The 22,251-nt window shown below is 39.7% G+C and overlaps 1 protein-coding gene across 1 annotated transcript in view; it reads right to left on the bottom strand.

The window, feature by feature from the left end:
* Window positions 1-21,999, bottom strand: part of ALKAL1 (ALK and LTK ligand 1) — a gene marked incomplete at both ends in the record, with an annotated part of 33,410 nt that extends 11,411 nt beyond the window's left edge. The window contains one exon of the mRNA XM_082320507.1: window positions 21,663-21,999. Coding sequence (XP_082176633.1) covers window positions 21,663-21,999 — 337 coding nt within the window. The remainder of the gene's footprint in view (window positions 1-21,662) is intronic.
* Window positions 22,000-22,251: the final 252 nt, after the last annotated feature.

The raw sequence follows: 22,251 nt of genomic DNA, 5'->3' as shown, positions 1-22,251 counted from the left end.
TTAGGAGGACAAGCCTCTCCAAAGCTTCAACTTAAACAAAGGCTGTATTTTTTCATAGTACAGGAATAAATCTTGCAGTGGTTGAAATATCATGCTTCTGCAAATATTGGAACACTGTCAGCAAAACTGTCTTGAGTACTTGTTAAAATAGACAAGTCCCATTTATTTGGATGGAGCTTTTCTTTACTAGAAACCCCCCACAGTGCCTAAAGATGGCAACCCTTGTCTACTGTGACAATACTACAAGGTGAAACACCAATAGTAATAGGTTTGCATACATTCAGCAATGTCAAGAGGAATTTAGTTTACAGAAAAATAAAATGTATGGTGATAAAAGTGATAGTAAAATCTTTCAAATGTAAATTCATAAAGAAATTGATAAGGTGTCAGAAGAACTTGAGCAACAGAGATGAAAATAGACAGAAAGAAGAGAAAAATACCCAAGTAAAGTGATATACTAGAAACATGAGTGAATGGAATGACATTGCAATGCCAGGATGAAAGTATCTTCAGCATAATTGTCTTAAAAATACATGAAATCTTTACAAAAGCAGTGCTTTAAAAAAAACACGCAAAAGATATTCAGAACCTTAATGACTCAAACCATCCTTCCCCTGTATGCCTTAATTTACATATGTAGTGATTTCTACAAATGTTAGGAAGAGATGTACAGCCCCAGTTAAAAAAAAGGCAAACAAGTTTTGCTCAAAATCAACAATTAAAATAGAAAACAGTGCAACAATAAGGCATCCTAGTGGAGAAAAAACTGTTAACACTCGTTTTGGTAAGAGTATGGTGTGATGTTGAGTAAAGCATAGGTGTTTGACTACTGTGTCATACATGGGAATCACATGGTAAAATACCCTGCGAATAAGTGGAGCTTGAAGCATGCACCTAGAAACCTGATCCAGATACTCCTGATAGATGTAGACAGAAATATTTGGGCAGCTGTCACAAGGAGTCAATCCCACTCCCTGGCTAGGGCATTTGCCACACCGTGGTTTCATGGTGCTCAAGAGAATGGCTCCTAACACAGCCCTCAGCAGCAGATGACGTTAAGCCGAGTTGAATCAGTTAACATATACTGCCTTCTTCAGTACCCTGACCAATTAAAAGGTGTTAATTTCCTACTTTTATTATTATACTTTGGCTGTGACCAGATTGCACAAAAGTCTTACTTCTGGGCCCATGGCTGGACAAAGTTCTTACCTGCAAAACTGAGGATTTCCAGCAACTTTGGCTATGCTGGAAATGCTATTTTTTTAATGCTCATATTCCATTGCTACCAGAATGGTATTACTTTTTGTTCTGCAAACAATAGCCATATTAATATAGATGGAAATGTTTCTTTGGATCCTCATGCGGTGTCTGATGCAGCAGAGAAAGAGTATGTAGTTCTTTCTTTGTTGAAAATGTGTGACATTTGTATTCCCTACTCAGGGACCACCAATTGATTCTGGGGTCTGTCCAAGAGTGCTCAAAATCCTTAGGACAAATTTGTGGTTGTCTTACAACTCAGTTCACAGACTGATATATTTAATGCATTTTCTATTGCAGTTTCCCACAGGGAGGCAAGAAAAAACATTGCTTTGTGCAACAGAGAGCAACTCCTTCCATCATTAACAATCATAAATCATTAAACATTTTCTATTATTTGTGTTAGAAATAACTGCCATATGAGAAAATATCTACTTAAATGATGTAATTTAATTCTCTTAGCCTCCTCATCTGTGGTTTCTACCACATAAACTGTATTTTTGCTTTTGTTTTGTTCTTCCTCTTCCAGTTTTCCATAATTAAAAGCTTTATAATAATTTCTAATTGTCTTAGTAATTTGTTTGCTTAGACACACACACACTGCTTCTCCCCAACTGATCTGCAATTCATTCCTTTGGACAAGGGAAAATATCTATTTCTGTGCACAGTACTCCAAGACGTCATTGTGTTACTACTTCTATTAAGTAACACACACAGTTCCCACTTACTGAATACTTTTATTTTGAGACTTTGATGTGTACATACTAAGTTCCACAGGCCATAGATGGAAAATGAGTCAATGGTCCAGACAGATGCATTCCTTCCTTTCTGTATGCAATACCACTGTTTGAAATTAAAAACTTACGAGATTCTTCCAAGTGCTGAAGATTACAATAAATTAGTAATTTTTTTTGCAATTTCTATCACTGTCTGCTCTAGCAGGTGAAAAATTATCTGGTGTCTTAGTATTTTCTGGAAAAAAAAAAAAAAAAGCCTCAAATAAACCCCTAAATCAATGCTGCTTGGATTCACAGAGATGAGAATGTCTGCTCAAGAGAAAATCCTGAATTAATCTACAACTGCATACCACTGCCATCTACTGAATGTAGAATATGCTGAATGTTCTCATGCATACCTTTCTGCTCTAACAGCAGAGTTTACTGGTCTCCACATTTACTCTATCTAACGGGAGCCCTTTCAGTTCTCACAATACAAAGTGTACTCTAGAGCTTAAGGGTTACAGGTAGAGTGCAATTAAGAATTCATAATGAATGACTTTGTCAATTTATCTTCTGCTCCTCCAAGAGCAGACATAAACAGTATTCTAATCTCTTTGGATTTATTTGCTGTCCATAAAACCTTTGTTCAGTATTTCAACTTTATTTATAGAGAATATTCAAAATACACATTGTGATATATGATTGTACCTCATTAGTCAAGTAAGTCCTAAAATGCTAGTTCTGCTCCCATGTCAAATAAATGCTTCCATGCTTATTTACTTGACCAGGTTTGAAATGATGCTTCTAAGGATACTTAAACTAGTGACTGAACATTTACTCTTCCTGATATTCATTTCAGTAATATATTTATTTCTGATGTGAGCACGGCAAATAAGACTCCTTTTAAACACTGAGTAATTGATATATCCTCAAATTCTCCCAACTTCAGTTATGAATACAGTATCTGGTGTTACACATATAAAATTAAAAGTCTTTATTCTGTAGCATTCAACAGGAACTTGTGCAATAAAGTGGGCTGTGACATCAGTCTGTTTAGAATTACAATGGTATGACCCCAAAGAGAAAGCCTGACAAGGTCTGCTTTCATTACAGCTAATAAAGTTTATCATGTCAGTCACCACTGGCAAGAGCACTACATTAAAAAAATCAGTGTAATTCTTAAACGTGCTAAAGATGGGCATAAAAGGAAGCACCAACTTCTAAAATCTCAGTCTGGCATTTAGTCACAATTTCTATTTTTTTCCTCTCTTCCCTCTGCCAATCCCTCACAGGTAGTGCCAACCATTCATTCTTATCCCAGAGGCTCTACTCACCTATGTCATATCTCTCTTACTCACCCTTGTAAGCCTTATATACATATGCTCCCTTAAACCCAGGGAGATTAATATTCACAGGGCATTCACAAGGGAGTAACTGCAATCTATTTGGTTCTGCCAAAATTGCAATATTGCAAATACTGAACATTTTAAAAAATATACAAAGTATTGTACAAAGGAGTTCCTAAAACTGGCAATAAAAACAGATAAGGACACCTTCTACAAACTGTAGTAAAGTGAGAAAATGAACATATTAAAAAACATATAAAGAGTAAAGGCATACTGCTTTCCTAATTCAGAATGCCTTGGTTTTGTCTGCAGAACTATATGTTTATATGTCCTTGTAACATGTTTGATGAATTGACACCTGTGCACTACAGTTTGGTGTAGATTTGAAATATTTCAAATTTCTTGTTTTTCCCCCTTGGGAATGGAATATTTTTAAAAAAATTTTTAAGATTTCTAAAAATAGTCTTGAAATAGTTCAAAGTGCTGCCTTTGTACAGTGTCCAGGGTCAAATTCCACTCTCACTGACAGCTGCATAGTCCCCCTCACTCATCAACACCACATTAATATAATAGCAAGGGAATTATGGAAAGGGTTTTGGACTCAAATATTTTCAGCTGTATTATTATTACAGAGACCTTCAGGTAGGTACCAAGAAAATAGATGACTAACTTTAGACACTTGACTTCACTTGGATGCATAGCCTTTATTTGAGCAATGGGGCAGTAAGCTTTAGCAACACTCTGTTATGAATAGTATGGAAGATTCTGTACATATTACAATATAATATAAATAGTAACTCAAAAAAGCAAGGCTAGGTTGACTTGGAACTTTCTTCAAGAAGAAAGGGATATTTATTTATCTCTGCCAAGTGACAAATGGGAAAGACAAGTCTTACATTAGCTAGGCACATTCCAGTTCTTTGAAAACGTTATGAACAAGATTCTAGGATGTGTTGCTTGAAATAGCAGATGGCTGGATTTCATAAATCCAATAGGTTCTAGCCATACAATTCTAAGTCTGAAATACTAGCTTTAATTCAACAAATAACTATCTCATTTATGTTCTATGTGCTATTAGCCCCATTAGGTCATGGCCTATGAACACCTAAGAGGGAGGAATGTCTCCTAGAATCCCTACTACTCCCACTCCCACAGAGTTCTTTTGATTAAATTCTAAGTCTTACATAAAAACTATGCAAGTTTGTAAATATATGATGATAAGCCAGGTAAAACACACTCTTTAACCATGAGAAGAAATATATTTTTTTTGCTATAGTGTTTTATTGCTAACTCCCTCATTCTTTGTTTCCTGCAAATTGTTAAATAGAGTTACTGAATTAAATAAATTTATTTATTACTACAATACAAAGGAGTACATGGGATTACAAATTAAATATCTCAAACTCCTTGCCACATTTCTAGCACAGAATAAATCCATAAGTACCATCCTAATGATTCAGCTGGTTTTCATGAAAAGAATGGCCATTATCTAGCTCCTTTTTGGATGTTTCAGATTGCAAAACACTGCTGTTTCCATGAAAAGTAATTAAACTTCGGTGTACATCATTAGACAGATTACTTTAAAAACAGCTCACTTTTTTCAAGTTTCTCTTTCCAAAATGCCAGGAGCACAACTGTGATGCTGCCTCAGAAGGCGTTATGTGCTCATTTGTATGAGAAACTGCACCTCATACTCCATTCTACAAAGGAAACTAAAAATTCTCTATTTTCTTCCCTGCTGCGGTTTCCTCTCCATTCATCTGTGGTAGAAAGTTAATGAAAGTGAAGGTTGTCCTCTTTTTTAAGAAAGCAAGAACTTTAGTCCCATAATCCTTGTACCTCCCTACAGGATCTCACAGGACATAATGAAAGCAGAGTGCCCAGGTCAAAGCTCCTGTGCTATTACAGCTAGTATCATGGCACTCTTGCCAACACAGTCCCTCCCAATCACAGCCTGTGGGAGAACTGCCTTCTTTCATGCATGACGGGAAGTGAAGCGACACAAAGTCCTCTAAGACAAACTTTTGTCTCTAGTTTTTTTGTGTTTCAGGTGAAATCAGTTCTTCAACTGAAACTTTCAGAAAATCAAAACGTAAGAGAAAAAAAGCAAATACATACAAACTTTACTTGAGTTTGCTCTTTTTCATTTTACTATGCTGCTACTTGGAAAGGATACAGAAATTCTTTCCACTGTAACCCAACTTTCAAACTTGAACTTACAGGACCATCTTTGTTACACCACAGTTGCTTATGTTGTCTCAGTTTCCGACTCCCTCTGATACACATCACCATACCATAGAAAAGTGAAAGCACCTGTGACAGTACAAGGGAGGAGGCTGGAAAACACGTGCAGAAGTAAGAGAACAAAAGCAGGACAAACAGGCATAGAAGCATTTGGTGTTCATCTTGTGTCACTTGCAGCACCTACACAGGATACAAGGCACAGGAGAAGGACACCTACTTATCATTCCTACCTTCACCCATACCTAGGTCAATTCTTCAGAAGCTATGGAGGAAAACTATTTTTAACTACGTCCCTCCAGGAGTCTCAGCAGCAGAAAAGGTTGACTTGTAGTCGTGGGAGGATGATAAAGACCTGTTCACATCCACAGAAAAGACCCAGCCAGCCACTGCCCCCACTCTTCCCTGCCCACGCCCTACTCTTGCCCAGCCACTGCACTTTGCCTTCTCCCCTCCCTGTGCTCCCCTCGGCCTCCTCGCCTTGACTGGTCTCTGCCAAGCTGCAAGTGGGAACAGGGAGTGACAGGAATAGTTAGCAGCAATCGTTGCTATGAAGACAACTAACAGCATGAACAGTAATTCCAGTGAGGCCTTGCCACCTCAGCAGAGCAATGACTATTTACAGCCTGAAAGGAGTTGCCAGCCTCCAGTTCAACACTCTCTTAAGGGCAAGGGATTATCCCTAGAGTTGGCTCCTCCAAGCCTGGGCACTGAACTGTGGGAAGGACATAACCTGAGGCTGGAGGGAACTAACTCACTTGAGCTACAGAAGAAGCATTTAATCACGTCTGAAGTGTCAGGATAGGTGGACAGGGGATGGGGAGGGTAGTTGCCTGCTGTGAACTGTTCAGAGTCTTCAACACTGGTAATATCATGTTCCTCCTCACACCCCCAAATTTGATTATTCTTTGCTTAACTCATCATTTGTGAAGGGAAAATAATTGCTCACTAAGTGCTCAGACACTGTACTTTCATTTCTCAGAAAAATAAATCACACCTTGTTGCTGGTTGAAAGACTGCAGTAATGGTATTATCGTCATCATGAGCCTGGAGAGGCTGAACCTTGGCTGGCCAGGGGACACTGGTGCTTGCCACCCTCTGATGCCCTTTGCAGTGTAAATGCGGAAACCAGCACCTAAACATCACCCTATATAAATGAGAATATTTCCCATGGTATCTTCAGAGTATGTCCAGAAATATGATACTAAGTAATTTCTCTGTGCTCCATTCATTTATAATGTCATCAGTTACAAGCTGCACTAACAATCATTCATCACCCAGCCAGAATTTGTAGGAATACCTATCAGTCTGCAAATTGGCTGTAGATCTTTCCAAACATTTTTCTTTCTGTCACCTGTCTACCAATATTTCACTCTGTCAGTAGAACTATGTGAAGGTTCTTAGCCAGGTAATGGAAATGTACTTTCAATTGCACATGTGAAGCCTTCTCCCAAAATCTTTCCCTTCTTCCTGAATGTAAGATTGTCAGTCAGCCCAGGTAATTTAATTTTGCTTATAACTAAATAATTCTTTCAAGTTTTCAGCTACCACTGTCTTTTTTCTGATAGTTTCTTCACTCCTGCAAAGCCTTCATGATTAAACATGGGGGTTTTTTTATTTAATAGAGAATTTTAAAACGCTAAAGGAAACATGCAATAGTGTAATGAAAAGAGAAAAAAATATTTCCTTTTATTCATAAAGGTAACAAACATCTCATGTTCATTAAGAAAAAAAAATTTCGGTATAATGTTACAATGCTTTCAGAACTACAGTTTCTCAAGGCGATATTTATAAGCTAATGTCTTTGAGTTGGGGCATAGGTCTAATTCTGAGACTGTCAGAGCTGTGATCTGAGACTGCATTAAAAAGAGGAAAACACATGTACGTCCCAATGGATCTCTTTGAAATTGTCTGAATCTGGAGTTCCAGTTTCCATGGTTAGAGTATCAGAAGTCATTGTTTGAATGTCAAATTTTGAAATAAAAACCAACAGCAACTAAAGAAATGCATTCTGCTTAAGAGTCTTAGCTTATGTCTACAGTAATAAAACACAAAGCAGTTGTGTACTAGCAGCTCTCTGGATTCCCGACTGGTACAAGAAATTATTCTAGGAGCTGCCGTACTCTCAAGTAACACAGTTTTGAGGGCTGAAAGACACTGGAAGGAGAGTATGTCCTGATTCTGTTCTCCTTGATTTCAACAGAAGCAAAAACAGGTCCTCAATCTGTGTGTAATTCACATGATCTACTTAGCTAAACAATTAAGTCACAGCTCTGACATCTGATATTTATTTTAAGTTCTTTGAGCCAGATTCTCTTCTCTGAGCCAACCCTTTTTTCTATTCTGGTGGCACAACGGCTATAACTACCGTGGATTTTCCCAGCTGGAGGTTCTCCCAGCATGAATAAGTCTTCACCTGTCTGGCAAAACGAGCTTTCATGTTATTTCCTCCTCCTTTGCACCCTCTGAACCTTCGCCATCTTCTTCTGCAAAAGCGTAAGAGGCCTGGCTACAGCCCTCATTACCATGCTTCAAATATTCTTAGCCTGCATACTTGCCTCTTCAAATTAAACCTATCCGGTTAATTTTAAATAATCCAGAGGCTATTGTAACTAAAGTAAAAACATAGTCTGCTGTGATTCTCCTTCCGCGGTATTTCAGAAGACATACAATTGAGGATCTGTCTAAGGCACGTTACCAATGAGACATCTCAAAAGCTCTCAACCGTTAAACTATAGGTCACTCCTATCTGTGTAGGCCATGCTTAAGAATTTAATCATATTGCAAGGTTATCCTTAAAGAAAAGACCCTCAATCAAAGCAAGCCAACTTTTTAAACCCCCCTCTCCACCACAAGAGAGCAGAGGCTGTGTTAAGGGTACTCTGAAGACAGGTTCAACTGAAAAAACCACACAGTTTGATTAGTGTTCATCTGCCACTGCCTGAGTGGGGAACCTTGTGGTTAATGGCTGCTCCTTTTATGTTATTTTAGGTGATGTACCAAATGAAAAGATTGTTAAATGAGACTAGTTTAATGGAGATGAAAAAAATCAGGATGTAGTTTATCACTGCTCTTATTTGAGTTTACTTTAGGCAACGTCCCAGTGTGGAACTGATCCGCTGGGAAATGTGAATCCTCACAGAGGGACTGCCCCATAAGTATGCTCTGGGAAGCAGTGGAACAACGCTAAACCACTGTGAAGACAGTACCAATAACTCAAACTTCATCCACTTCTTTGAATATGTTTACATTGTCAAGGAATTAGTCAAGGATCTGACTCCAGTCTCAAGATAAGATGCACTCACATCCTAAACCGTTATGCCTGGGCTCGTGTTTCATGACCTAAAATCTGGAGCTCTCTGGAAGAGAAAGCTCAAGTGTATGCTGATACATAGTGTAGGCCCAAGCTCTTACCCAGCAGCATGCAGTGGCCTGAGTGTCACAAACAGGTATTACACATTACAGGGAAGACTCTGCCTTGGACAGCTGAAGAGGCATTGAGTTCAGAAGCAACTAGAAGCAGGAAACAAGCAGATCCACCAAACAGAAAAAAAGTAAGGGAGTAAGTATGGAAAGTGTGTCTAGTCTAAGGAGAAACTAAACTTCTACTTGGGCACTCCAATTCTTTCATTGCATCCCCTTTAGCTACAATACAGTTGTGTCCCACTTCTGGGCAGAATCCTATTCTAAGGTGTGAGCTTCAGTGAACACTTACAACATTCACTAAATAGCTATCTACCACATTTGACTTCCAGACCTGTGCTACGATATAATGGCCCAGCAAAGTAGGTTCACAGCTTCATGTACCAAGATTTTTGGCCAAGGAAATCAGTCAACTTGGGAGGTAAACAACATCAAAGAGAGTAACATTCAGAATGCAGCAGCCCCTTCTGATTCAATGCTTTCTAATCAGCCACTTTCCAGTAATTCATTAAGACTTGAACAAAGAGGTTGAAACATTGGCTTCTCCTAGGGCTTCAGCCAACTGTAATGAAATTACAACAGGATATATTTACAAGGTTGAATATCTTGAGCTCAGCTATAATGATGTTTATTAGTAATTCTTCCATAGCTGCTCAGAAAGCATATTTGTATTAGTTAATCCTTGCCCGTGGAGACCTTTATATTTGTTTGGCAAAAGAACATTAAGAAGCATGGATTTTTTCCCTCTCTGTAAATCCCTGTTTCCATCAGAAAATGCTGTGGGATCAAGTAATGAGCCAAACGTAGTGTAGATGATTACTTTTCTGCTATTACTATTAGTGATCACTCTAGAAAATAGTTAGAACTGGAATGGATATAGATCTAGATGAACATATTCTGACAAGTTTTACAGTTGAAAAAGAAACATAAAAAAGAATTTAGCAACTATACTTTGCATTGTGAGCCTCATGAACAGCACTACACACATACAGATGAGCACTATGCGAATAATTCAAAAGCACCCTTTTTCTTCTTTTCTCCTCTGTCAGAGATGTGAACATGGAAAACACTGAAATACATATCTATTTTGAAAAGTGAAAGAAAAAATCTCAAAACGATTACAGACCTGATATATGAGTTTATGCAAAAGAGCTCTCTTTTTTTCTAAGATATTCTAATAAGCAGGTTAGAATGAGCAATTCAAATGGGAAAATGTACGGCATTATGAAACCCTTGCTATTTTGAATACTAAGCTGTGAATATGTACTTCACTCTTTCCAGGAGGAAAGATATATTACAATACTAATTGTTCATTAAACTATAAAAGGATAATCCACTGAAAATAATGAGACAGATAGGTAAGACTGGTCAAACTATTCAACGCATTAATTTACTGAAGCTATCTTTTCCTATTCGTAATTTTTTTGTGTAACAGATAACAATTTCCATTCATCTATCAGCTATTTGAAATAACTAAACTATCAAGGCAGACATTTCAGCTGAATCCAGAGATTCCAAATTATGCCTGGAAAGTTATTGGATAGCTCTTGACTGAAGGCAGAACCACTCTTAGAATGAGATATAGAGCCTACACATTGATAAATATGAAGAGGAAATTCACTTCTTGAAATTCTGCAGCACTCTATGCAAGTATTCTGTTTTAGCTATCATGGCTGCTAATAAATGTAGATTCTAGAATATTTGCATAAATTAAACACAAGAACAGCTGCAGTACATCAAAAGCAATATATGAACTAGTTGAATCATCTGAATGAAAGCTGATGACATATGCTCAACTGCATACAAGCCAACCTCAGCAGTGACAAACAGGCAAACTCTATCGGAATGAAAGGAAATAGAATTGAGTTTGCCAGAGCTTAATTAGACCCTGCTCTTTTTGAAATATGAAAAGGCTCCAGGTTGATTGCTGTGCAAATGGTAATGTTTAACTGTACTTTACATTTCCTGTGCTTATTTTAGAAATGTTTCTATTTCTTTCTGAATTAGAACAGGTTCAGAACTATCATAACATTAATAAGCCACAGTTTCTCCCTTATAAGTACTTTATTCTAAACTGCTATCTTAAAGGTGTTCCCAGTGAACATATACCATGTTTATACTCAGGCTAAGGTCATTTTACCCTATCACAGTTACATAAGGAGACATCTTATAAATGATAACTGGGATCAAAATATTTTGAGTGTTACATATAAATGCATCAAACATACTGAGCTATTTAGACATACTGATATTGGAGGCCTTATCTTTGAGGATCATGAGCAGGTGTAAAATACATGTAAACCATACATTTCAGTGGACCAAACTGTGCTGCAAAGAAATTGCTGGCCTTAAATAAAAAACAGAAAACACTTTCCATATCCTGGGACTGAGCTAGTTTAATATTTCTCTGCTTTTTAATACTGCTCTCACTGTCATAATATTCTGGTACTCTGTGATGGAGAGTGTAACTGCAGAGAAAAGAAACTGTTACCTGCAATATTCAAGAGGTTTTCTATTTATTCTAAGATAACGCTTACCTTGTTAGTATTATTTAATCTCCAGATTTACTCCTTGTTTCACTCCTTGCTCTGACAGGAAAGGAAAAGCTATCCCAGACAAAAGTAAAGAAGGAGAAGCAAGGCTTTTCTGGAGGTGCTGCTCAGTTCTGGGTCAGTGGACTTCAGTATAAATGGGCAGCTTGGATCCGTTTTAAGGATTTTGAAAGCCCTGACTGCTGCTTAGACAAGGGATCCTCTATATTCCCATGCAGCTGAATCACATACATACACACAGAGAGACTCCACCATGCAGGCAATGTAGAGCTACCCTGTTCATGGGCAGTACATCTGGGTGTTAAATTTGTTGTACCTGTGCAGGTCTTATCCACACAAATTATTTACTTTGTAGTAATCCCTTTTCTGAAAGTCTGAAAATTACCTGACATCTGGAAAAGCAGCTCATTACTGAACAAAGGGAGGAAATCTGTGTATGTTAATCTTTCTTACATGCAAACTTGGGATTTGATCATATAGTAATGGGAAGCACAAATTGTATGGAACATCTTGCTAAATTAGTATTGACCAACAGGACCATTCAAACTTTAGGTTCACAGCATAAAATGAAAGTAATTAGCCTGCTCTAGATTGTCTTCTGATCCAGAAGATTTCGCTGGAGACCACAAGAAATCCTCTTATTGGTATGTTTTGGATGTAAGTCTTTGTCCACTGTGTAAAAGATGAGTCCTGAAAATATTTTTCCTAAATTTCCTGAATTAAAATTTCAGTGACAAAATAGAAGTCTCTCGTGTTAGGTATGCTATGCCAGTAACAGACAAGGAAGAAGTAATTACTCTATCACCACAATTACAGTAACAACATCACAGCTATCTCCTCAGCTATTTTAATCCAATGGGATTTAAGGGTTTTACTAATTTAGTGCATATATCCAGTACTGTCACATATACTGATGAGGATGCATTTCACAACATTTCATTTCGAAGGTTCCTTCTACTGAAACACATCACATACAGCTTGATATCATAAGCAGTAAGGGTTAAGGAAAAAAAGGTGTCTGAATGTTTTCCAGTAGGGTTTTATTTTGCTTTTCATCTTTATTTTACAGGCTCAAGTAAAAAAGAGAACATAATTTAAGTAGCAAAGCCTTAGTTGGATTTGTGCCATGTTACTCCTGAAGTTGTCCTAAATCTGCAAGGAGCATGACAGTAGATGCTTTACTGATGCAACTTTAAATGTTTTTCTTCAAGCTAAAGACACAGATTTCAAAACATGTAGTAAGAGAAGATGTACCAAAATTCAATCATCTAACCAATTTACTTGAATTGACAAAGAAAGATCTAATAGACTTTTAAAAAAAAATTTTTTTAAAAAATTAGATATTCTTAGTATGCAAAGTTGTGCCTTTACCATAAGTGGGTTTTATTTGATTAGATAACCATTTTAATTGCCTTTTTAAAAACAAAATGTTAGAATTAAAAAGTAGCCACAATTTGTAACTCCAAACAGTATTTGCCATTGGTCTTAAAGCCTGTATTAAAGAAACACATTTTTATGCACCATTTTAGTAAAATCAGTGGAGCATTGCACATCAATGTTTTTTGGCCCAGCAGACATAATAAAACACAGGCTAATATAAAAATGGCCACTAACCAATCAAATGCTTGGATCCTTCATGTGTTAAATCTTGTTTATACCCTAGAGATAAAGAGTTGCACCCTCAGTATGTAATCAATATTCAATCAATTCCCTCACTGGAGCAACTGTTTTCCAATTGACTGACATTAAAAATGCCCAAAACATGAAAAAATAGCCCATAGGACTTCCACTAAACTAGTAGCCTCTAATTCGCAAGTGACAAAATGAAGCATTCATCCTTAAATTGAATAGAAAAGCCTGATCAACTGAGGCTAACACAGGAAATCAGACACACTTTTTCTAGCAAAATGCTTTCCACCATGCATTGTCTTCTGATTTCTAGTCATTTTGCGAGTTTCGTTTTGACATATTTTCTTCAACAGAGTTAAGTTTTGGTTGTGGTCTCATGGGCAGGGAGAATATGCAATTGCTTAAGTGTCAAAACAAGCAAACAAATGTCCCAGAGAACACTTTCCAACTAAAAAAATATATCTCTTTCTGTGTAACACTGCTCATGTGCACATACATTCACAAACCATTATATTCTTTTCTAACAGTCTGCTTTAATATTCTCCCTCATCATCAAAACCAAATGTAAGCAATAAATTGTCAAAAAATATTATTTTTCACTACAACATCAGCTGAATGCTTTTACTGAAAAAGACATTTACTACGGGTATTAAAGTGCACTAATTTGGTATGTTTTAAAACAAGTCTCACAAAATAAGATTTGCTCACCTTTAAGTATTTTTTTTTTTACTTTAGTGGAAAGTTACTGTTACTAGATAAAAAATTAATTGTCTAGGAAACAGGTAAGTATTAATAAGGGGGATATTTCTCCCCTTCTACAATCTACTTTCAGGTCGCTTGGAGAGATCCTCTTTAAGAATAAAACAATCCCAAAGCAGACATATACTTTAGACATGGAGCCAGCCTCCCCTTTCTCTCTGCAGCCTTCCAGTGGCTATTTTCCTAGATGGTGCATCTTCCTCGGGTCTCTCATTGATTATGAGGATTTGCTTATAGCTTTGCACAGTGACTGTTACTATGCAATGATTTTTACATTGTTTTAAGCACTTTGGAAAATACAGTCTACATTTATAAGCCACCTTTGTGATTTTCCAGTCACATGTAGGTCCAAAACACTGCATCGTTCTCTCTCAAATTACCCCCAAAACCCATTAATTAAAAGATGAGTGTGTATATATATGTATGTATGTATGTATACTTACACTTCTCATCTTTTTAAATCTTTCTCCCTGTATACATACCTATTTAAAAATCAAAATTATCTCCAGACATGAAGCACTGTATTTTCAAAGCCAAAGCCTATCTACCAAACAATAAATGTACTGCAAAGCCTTACACCTTTGCACTACTATTCTCCCACCTCTCAGAGGGTTTCCCTAGCAGATTAACACCTGAAATAACAAACCAGTAAAACACAAGAGACCTGCCATTCTTTCTTGATTGAAAAATCAAATCACGTCTACAGTAAAGAAAAAAAATACAAAATATATCAACTCTTCAGTTTTCACAGGCTCAAGGCCAAGCTAGACTAATTAAAAATGCATGCTATAGTTCCTGAGTTAGACAGTTATGCACTTGGATCTACCTCGAAGTGAAACTTCTGTTTTATTTGTTATTCACTTCCCTGCATATGGGAGGAGTCTTGGTATACTTCAGGCCCAATCCTGGTGTAATTCAGTGAAAATTCTGACATTCATTCTTCTGGGGCTAGAACTGTACACATTAGTAATTGTGTCTCTTGTCATGCTAAATACAATTTTTATAAAAATATGAAATAGAACTAAAACAAAAACCAGAAGATCTCCTCATATTGAGTAAAGAAAAAGTCACTGACTTTTTGTACACAATAGCTCAACACAAAAAAAAAAAAGCTTTTCCATATGCTGACATCCTGTCTTGCTCCTGGCACAGCATACTGCCATCCAAAATGTTTGCTGCCCCACGTACGGCAGTTCCACAAGGTTTCTCCCTTCACGTGCCAGGAGAGCATCCAACATTGGGTCGATACTGTAAGGTATCGAGCACCCTTGGTCTGCGCTGTTATTAATGAAGTAAGAAAGAGCAGAGCCCCTTGGAGAGCCAGTGTCATCATTTCATTTGGAGGACTACTCTGATGGACTTTACATTTCAAACCGCCATGTACGTAACAACTGTGTTTTGTCTTTGCTCACTCACTCATCAGCTCTCAGGGTTGGTCCATGGACTTGACATTCTCCACCATGATAAGGAAGATTTCTGGCTTATCCTGGATTTCAGATGCCTTCTGTGGCCTAGCTCTATTGCCTGACAGTCATGTTTGCCAAACACACAATATTGCTATTCCAAGGCACGATACACCTAAAAACCCAAGCAGTCAAGGAAAGAAATGTAGCAGCAGGGTTACAGGTCATAAAGGCATCGTATCCATAAAGGAACTGCACACAATGATAGAGCTGAGCACTTGGATGGAACTGAAGGTTGAAGGAATATGCATTCTTTCCAGCATTTGGAACTTACTTGAATTAGAAACTAAGAAAGCTGACATGCAAACTAGAGGCACTGAGATCACAGACATCTTACAGTTTGGGGAACTAATACAAAGATAACACTTTCTGAAATGAAATTCTGGTGATAAATAACAGTTGACCTGAATGAAAGGCAGTAAAGTCAAGGCTCATTCCATTAAAAACAGCAAAAATGGTGGAAAAAGCAAAATATGCTTATGAATACAAATACAGTTACAAACATGCACTCATCAGAACTGAACCTATCAGTGTGTGGAACTGTATATTTATTAGAGGAAACAGTAAGTAACGGGTCATTAAAAAGTGGCCAATATCAACTTGTTTAGGAGAATTTATCAAGAAAAATTCGAGGATGGCTTTGAGATCAAAATACTATCAATATATTTAATGAAAAGTAATTCTTTCTCCTCACTCAAATGAAATACTATGTAACAAAACCGTATCCTGCCTACTACTAATTTTTGGGGTAGAGCTGACACCTAGTCTTGGATCAAGCAGAGATAATGGTTATTTCCACTGAACTCATTGGGACTGTCCGTATTTCTGCATCATGGTGTGGTGAGATCCTCGCAGCCCCTGTGATCCTGCCTCAATAAGCATTGGCCTAGGCCGCATATTGTCCTATGGCATCTATACTGCTTCCAGGACCCAAGCTAGTTACACTCTCACATGAAGACTGCCACACAGATGTTCTGCCAAGAGGAATAATATCTGACAATTCATTCAGTTTGTTAATTTATGAGAATATATTTTCTTTTAACTACTAGATCTCGAATATGCAGAGTTATAATTTATTTGCCTATCACGTCTGTCTCAATAAAAATAAAGAAAAATAAGTCCCTTAACTATTTGGAATATGGATTATATTAAGCCTCTGAAAGCAGAATATATTTGCCTGGTTCTGTTCCAGAAAGGCCTGCCTACCAACTTCACTGTAAAAATAATTTATTTAAAAATTTCAGATGTGGAATCAGGAATAATTACTATAAGCCAAGAAAACTTATTTTGATTTTTGAATGTAACAGTTCTTCTTCTTTTAAATCAATTTCATCCACTATTTTGCTAATTTCTGAGGTAATGTCTGTTTTGGTGCACATGTAATTTTGGAGAATGCAATTTTTATTAACTTTCATCTTCTTTTAAGCCTCCTGAATGCCCAGCAATTCCTGTTAACACAACATACTAAAAAAAAAAAAAAAAAAAAAAAAAAAAAGCTATTTCATTAATAGGAATAATAATTGGACAACACATAAGTATTACAAAGAACTCTGTGTTACACCATACCATACATTTTAATTTTCTAGAGACAAGGTTTATATTCCTCAATGGTCTCCTTTTTTATTCCAGACCTGTAATTACATTCACTGAAGTAGTTTAGTTTTAGGCACAGCAGGTCTTGCAGAATTAGGGACTTCCAGCTGTAACTATCACTACACTTAGAGGAGATTTTTTAAGCGAGCAAAAAGAACAAAACTTTTCTTATGCCTTACATAAGGTTACATGTTTTTGATTCAACCGTAAACAAAAATAAACCTCAAACATATCTTTCAAATCTAACTCATTATGAATAATGGTTAAATTAGCACCACGTCATGGGACAACTTACAGTTTTCTTCTGCTGATGTACAAGAAATTTTGGCATAAAACTGAACTCTTAAGTTTAACCTCAAAGTTTAAATAGTTTGAGGGCCAAATTCTATTCTCTGATGTTATTCTAAATCTGAAGTAGATATGCTCAGGAGGCTAATTTGAACATACTGGCAAATTGAGAGCAATATTTATCTTCATTCCTTCATGCTTGAAAAATAACTAATCAAAATGTTTTAAAATGTCTTGCTGGTCTCCGAGTACAAAGACAAATTTCAGCCCCCTACCCCTGGTAAGTTCAGATAGATAGCTCATTTCTCCACTGTTGTGGAGAATATGTAAGAAAAGAACAGTTAATGTAGACTTTTTTATTTCCCAAGACTTCTTTAAATCTAATTACATGGAAGTTATTTTGGTTCTGCTGAAAGTATTTCGATAAAGGTAACAAAGAATATCTGAGAAGAATGACAAACTATTCTAGTTCCCCCAAGGTGACATTCAAAAATAATCTGATGCTGAATCCTCCCTGTGAAAATACATATTTGGGTTCTTCAAAAAAGAAATTGACCACAGTTACACATCAGAAACAGGGGTTAGTTATGAAAAAGATTGCCCATTGAGGAGCTTTCATAACTAAGCTTAAAAACTTTATGAGACACTTCTTAGTGAAAAAAAAAAAAACAAACAAACAAACTCAAGCATAGAAACTTCATAGAAATCAGGCAAGTAAAGGATGTTGTGACAGAAAATTTAATCCCACTAGGTATAATAATTCAAAGGAACAACTTGTATTTTTAGTGGCATCCTATCAGAAATCCTAGCAAAAGATGAAGACTGCTTTTTGGTTAGTTGGAATACATTATTTCTTCTGAATATACTCTTCAGAGTAAGTGCTCACTCTCATTAATCAGGTCACCAATAAAAACAGGGACAGATCTGTGTGAGATAAGACTTTTGAACATGCAGGGATAAAAGAGATAAGAAGTTAAGACAGTTGAAGTGATGGTGAAACTCGTATCTTTATTGTATATGGAAGTGTCCTTCTGGGTCCTACAAGATACAGGATACAAGTCTTCATATGGCCAAGAAGCACACAACACCAAATATATCCCTGATTATTAAGGGGGGAAAAAGACCTAGAGTCATTTCCAGGCAGGTCAGAGCAGCTCACTGCCCCAACACGGCAGAGCAGGTTTGAGTGTCCACTCTATTTCAGTGCTGCCATGTCCCTTTGCCCCACAACAAACCCACATGAAGTAGAGCACAGCTCTTATTCCCATGACGTAGCTCTAGTCCAGAACCTGCCCTTGAATTGCCTGCAAGCCACATCCAGATGGGGCATCACAGATCAACCACTCTTGCTTTTACATCTTATTTATGTATCTATGAATGAGCAGTACATATAGAATGTCTGCCAGTTAGTGTCTCACCTTTCTTTTTCCAGCTTCATTGAAGACACCTTATGATGCTGTGCTTTTTCCATTATGGCCTGAGCTAAATGAGGTCCCCACGGCAGTAAGGAGGAGGTCCCATCCCCTCTCAGCCCTCGCCCCTGGTCATGTGCTCCAACCACTTTCCTTGTGCTGCTCCTAAAATTCACCTGGTGGCACTCCAGGTCAGCTCTCTTTACTATGCAAACAGCTAACCAAGCCCCCAGAATGAAATAAAATAAAAGAATGGTGTGTGTGGAGGTGCTGCTTAGTGAGTTGAATTAGCTCATTGTGTGGTTAGACTAAAGCTAGAACCAGTCTTGACAGTGAGGGAAAGAGAGAAGAAGGGGGAGCACATTTCAGCCGTCCTGCTATTCAGTTCATTGATAATACGGAGTAGCATCCTCAGAAAAGAAAAGAAAAAACAGAAAACACACAGAGATGATGCTTCTTGCACGATCTGTTCTGTATACGGCACTGTTCTGGATGCTTTCTGTTTCAAACGAAGCAATTGGGCTGCTCAATTTTCTTTTAAATCAGACACTTGGGTTTGATTTTCGGCAATAACAGACAATCCAAATATATAACTCCAGTTTTGAACGCTTGGCTGAGTACTCAGCCGAACACAACACCTTTCCTGACTGATGGGAAGATGAGCCATTCCCTTCAGCTGACACTCAGGTACTACCAGCTGGAGTAAATAGCTGCTGTTCATGTGTCAGTGACAGGAGTTACACAAAAAGGGTTGATGATTTGTAACAAAAGCTTTGTCACAGTTCTCTACCTCAAAAAACAAACACACACCATCACAAGAGGTACTGATTTGTATCCTTGCTGTTTCTTATAAAAAAAATGGAATTAATATGAAAACTTGATTATTATTTAAACTGTAGATCTGCCCTTTCTAGGCTGGCGAGAAAGCTGCCTTTGTGGCTGCCCATAGGACACTGCACCTACACCAGGGAACACTGGAGAACTTCTCTATGGACATTTAGCAGTTCCACTCCTCTTGTATCCAATATAGTTACTAAAACTAACAATTAATAGAAAACAAAGCCTTATTATGCATAATACTGATGAATTAAAGAAAATTCCCCTTCAAAGTTGTATAAATATTATGAAATATTTATGCTTTCTATTTTATAGATCAATATGATTATTTAGTTAGGAGCAAACATCTCAAATGAGAGAGAATGTTGTCCACAACATACTTTTTCCTCAAGCCACCTGATACTAGTGACTATTGCTCCCAGGTTTACACTTTTCACTCTTTCATTCTCTTGAACAGAAGACACATGTAAGGCTTCATGCATTCTGCGTTGAGAAGATCTTTTTACACTTTTTTCCTGGAAAAGTGTACACTGAGGGTTTGCTCACAGCACATAAAGAATTCAAGTCACAGTAAGTAATCACTCATGACCAGTCATGTTGATAACCAGCAGCATCTTTTCCAGTCAGCAAACAAATCTGTGCCAATCTGGTTTGGGCTGGCTTTCCCTTTACTACCAGAGGCTTAGTGCTCTGAAAAAGCAAGAGTATCTGGAAGTTCACTGGGACACTACAACCCCTTACTGATGGACTGCTCAGTACTTGGGGCAGATCACACTCAGCAGAAGCTTCCAAGGACTGAACATTAATTACTTCTTGCTTGATTTGTCTTTTTTTAGTCCAATTTCCTTAGACTGTGCAGCGATCTCACTGTGCAAGCACCTGCCCTACCAATCAGTTACTCACCTACTAGCTTCTGAACTTGTCACCTAACTTCAAGTTTTTCCAAAATGGGGTTTAATTTCCTTTAAAATAGGCCACTGGACAGAGAAAAGCAATTCTACCAGTGTGACCTGGGGAGGGCTACATCTCGACTTCACCTATTACCAGCCATCAGCCACAAGGGCGCTCTCCAGGGACACAAATCCCTAAGAAACCAAACTTCCCTATTTTCCCGCATCTTGGTTTCTCTCCAGTAGGGTCTCTGGCAGGCAACAGGAGAAAAATGTTAGTGGGCTACAGCCAAGAGACAGTCACTATAATCTCCTTCTTGTTGAACTGCACCATCCTAACTAACCTACACAAACCCCTCACACAGCTCCGCTCCAGTAGGAAATGTTTTGCATGGCTCTGCATCAAAATAACTGCAGCAGAGGTGACCTGCTGCCCGGTCTCCTGGCCAAGCAAAGTCTGTGAACATCACCACGCAGCTGTGCTTGGCCCTGAACTGCCCCTGCTTGTCACGGCCAGGCTTGACCTGTGCCAGCACTGGAGAAACAGCTCCCTGCCCCAGCCTCAGCATCCTCCAGAAGGTGAACCAAGCCCCCATGCCCAGCACAGCCCGGATCTCCCGCACCTGCCCCAACAAGCCTAGAAAAATCCATCACGCGGGAACTAGTCAAGTGGAAGAGGAAGTTTAAAGGAGTAAGTCCAGGCATCTGTCTCTCAGATCAGACATTTGTCCTCTTTCTGCAAATCAGAGGAGCAGTCCTAAGTTTGGGGAGAAACGGGGCTTCCTCAGAGCTGGCTGCACTGTAACACAGGGAAGTTGGGAGGCTTGCTCAGAGGGGCTGTAGACCAACTGTGGCCACAACTGACCTCCGAGCAGAAGGTGCTGAAGCCCGAGTGACCCTCTCGTCCCTTGTGTCCCGGATATCCCCACAGCTGAACTCCCGCCGGGGAGCAGGGCTGGGGCACCACGCTGCATCCCCACCCTCCACATCCCCTGCGAGGTCGGGTCCCGCACGGGAGCGGTGCTGGGCTGCGCTGCCCTCAGCGGGGCTCGACCACAGCAAAGGCAGAAACCTCCCCGGGGGCTGCCGCCTCAGAGATGGGGAGAGCAAACCCGCTCGCCCCCTCCCGCGGGGAGCGGGCTGCCCCGGCGGAGACGCCGTCGGGCTCGGCCGCTGGAGGAGGCGGCAGGGACGGGACCTGGAGGGGGCTGCATCCCCAGGCTCTCTGCGCGGGGTAGCGCGGTGGCTCTTACCTCCGTGGCGGGCAGCGGCGAAGAGCCGGGGCGGCGGCGGGGCGGCGGCGACGGCCGGGGGCGCCCGGGGGTCGTCGGCGGCGATGGCGCGGGGGTCGGGCGGCGGGTCTCCGCCGCCGCTGTACCGCCAGGAGATCACCCGGTCCCGCCGCGGCGGGCGGGGCGGCAGCGGGCGGCCGCCGTCGCCCAGGGCTTGGAGGAGGAGGTCGAGGAGCGCCCCCCGCTCGGCTCCGGCGGCGGGCACGTCCCTGCCCTCGGCGCCCGGCGGCGGCGGGGCCGAGGCCAGCAGCAGGAGCACGATGGCGGGCAGCGCCTGGCGTTTCTTCGCCCCTCGCATCTCTGCGGCGCTGGGAGGAGGCAGAGAGCGAAGGCGGTCAGCGCCAGCCCCGGCCCGCACCCCGCCCGCCCGCCCCCCATGCCGCGCCCGGGGGCACCCCCGCGGCCGCGGAGGCGGTGCGCGCCCGCACGCCGCTCCCGCACGCCCGGGCCGGGCGCAGCCCCGCGGAGCGGCGGCGGAGGCGGCGCAGCGCGGGGACCCGACGGGCCGCCACCGGCTCGCCCCGCCGCGCCTCCCCACCAGCCCCCGAGC

The sequence above is a fragment of the Platalea leucorodia genome (genome assembly GCF_965183815.1).
Source record: "Platalea leucorodia genome assembly, chromosome: 1".
Classification (NCBI taxonomy): Eukaryota; Metazoa; Chordata; class Aves; order Pelecaniformes; family Threskiornithidae; genus Platalea; species Platalea leucorodia.
This window is presented reverse-complemented; position numbering and strand designations above follow the sequence as displayed.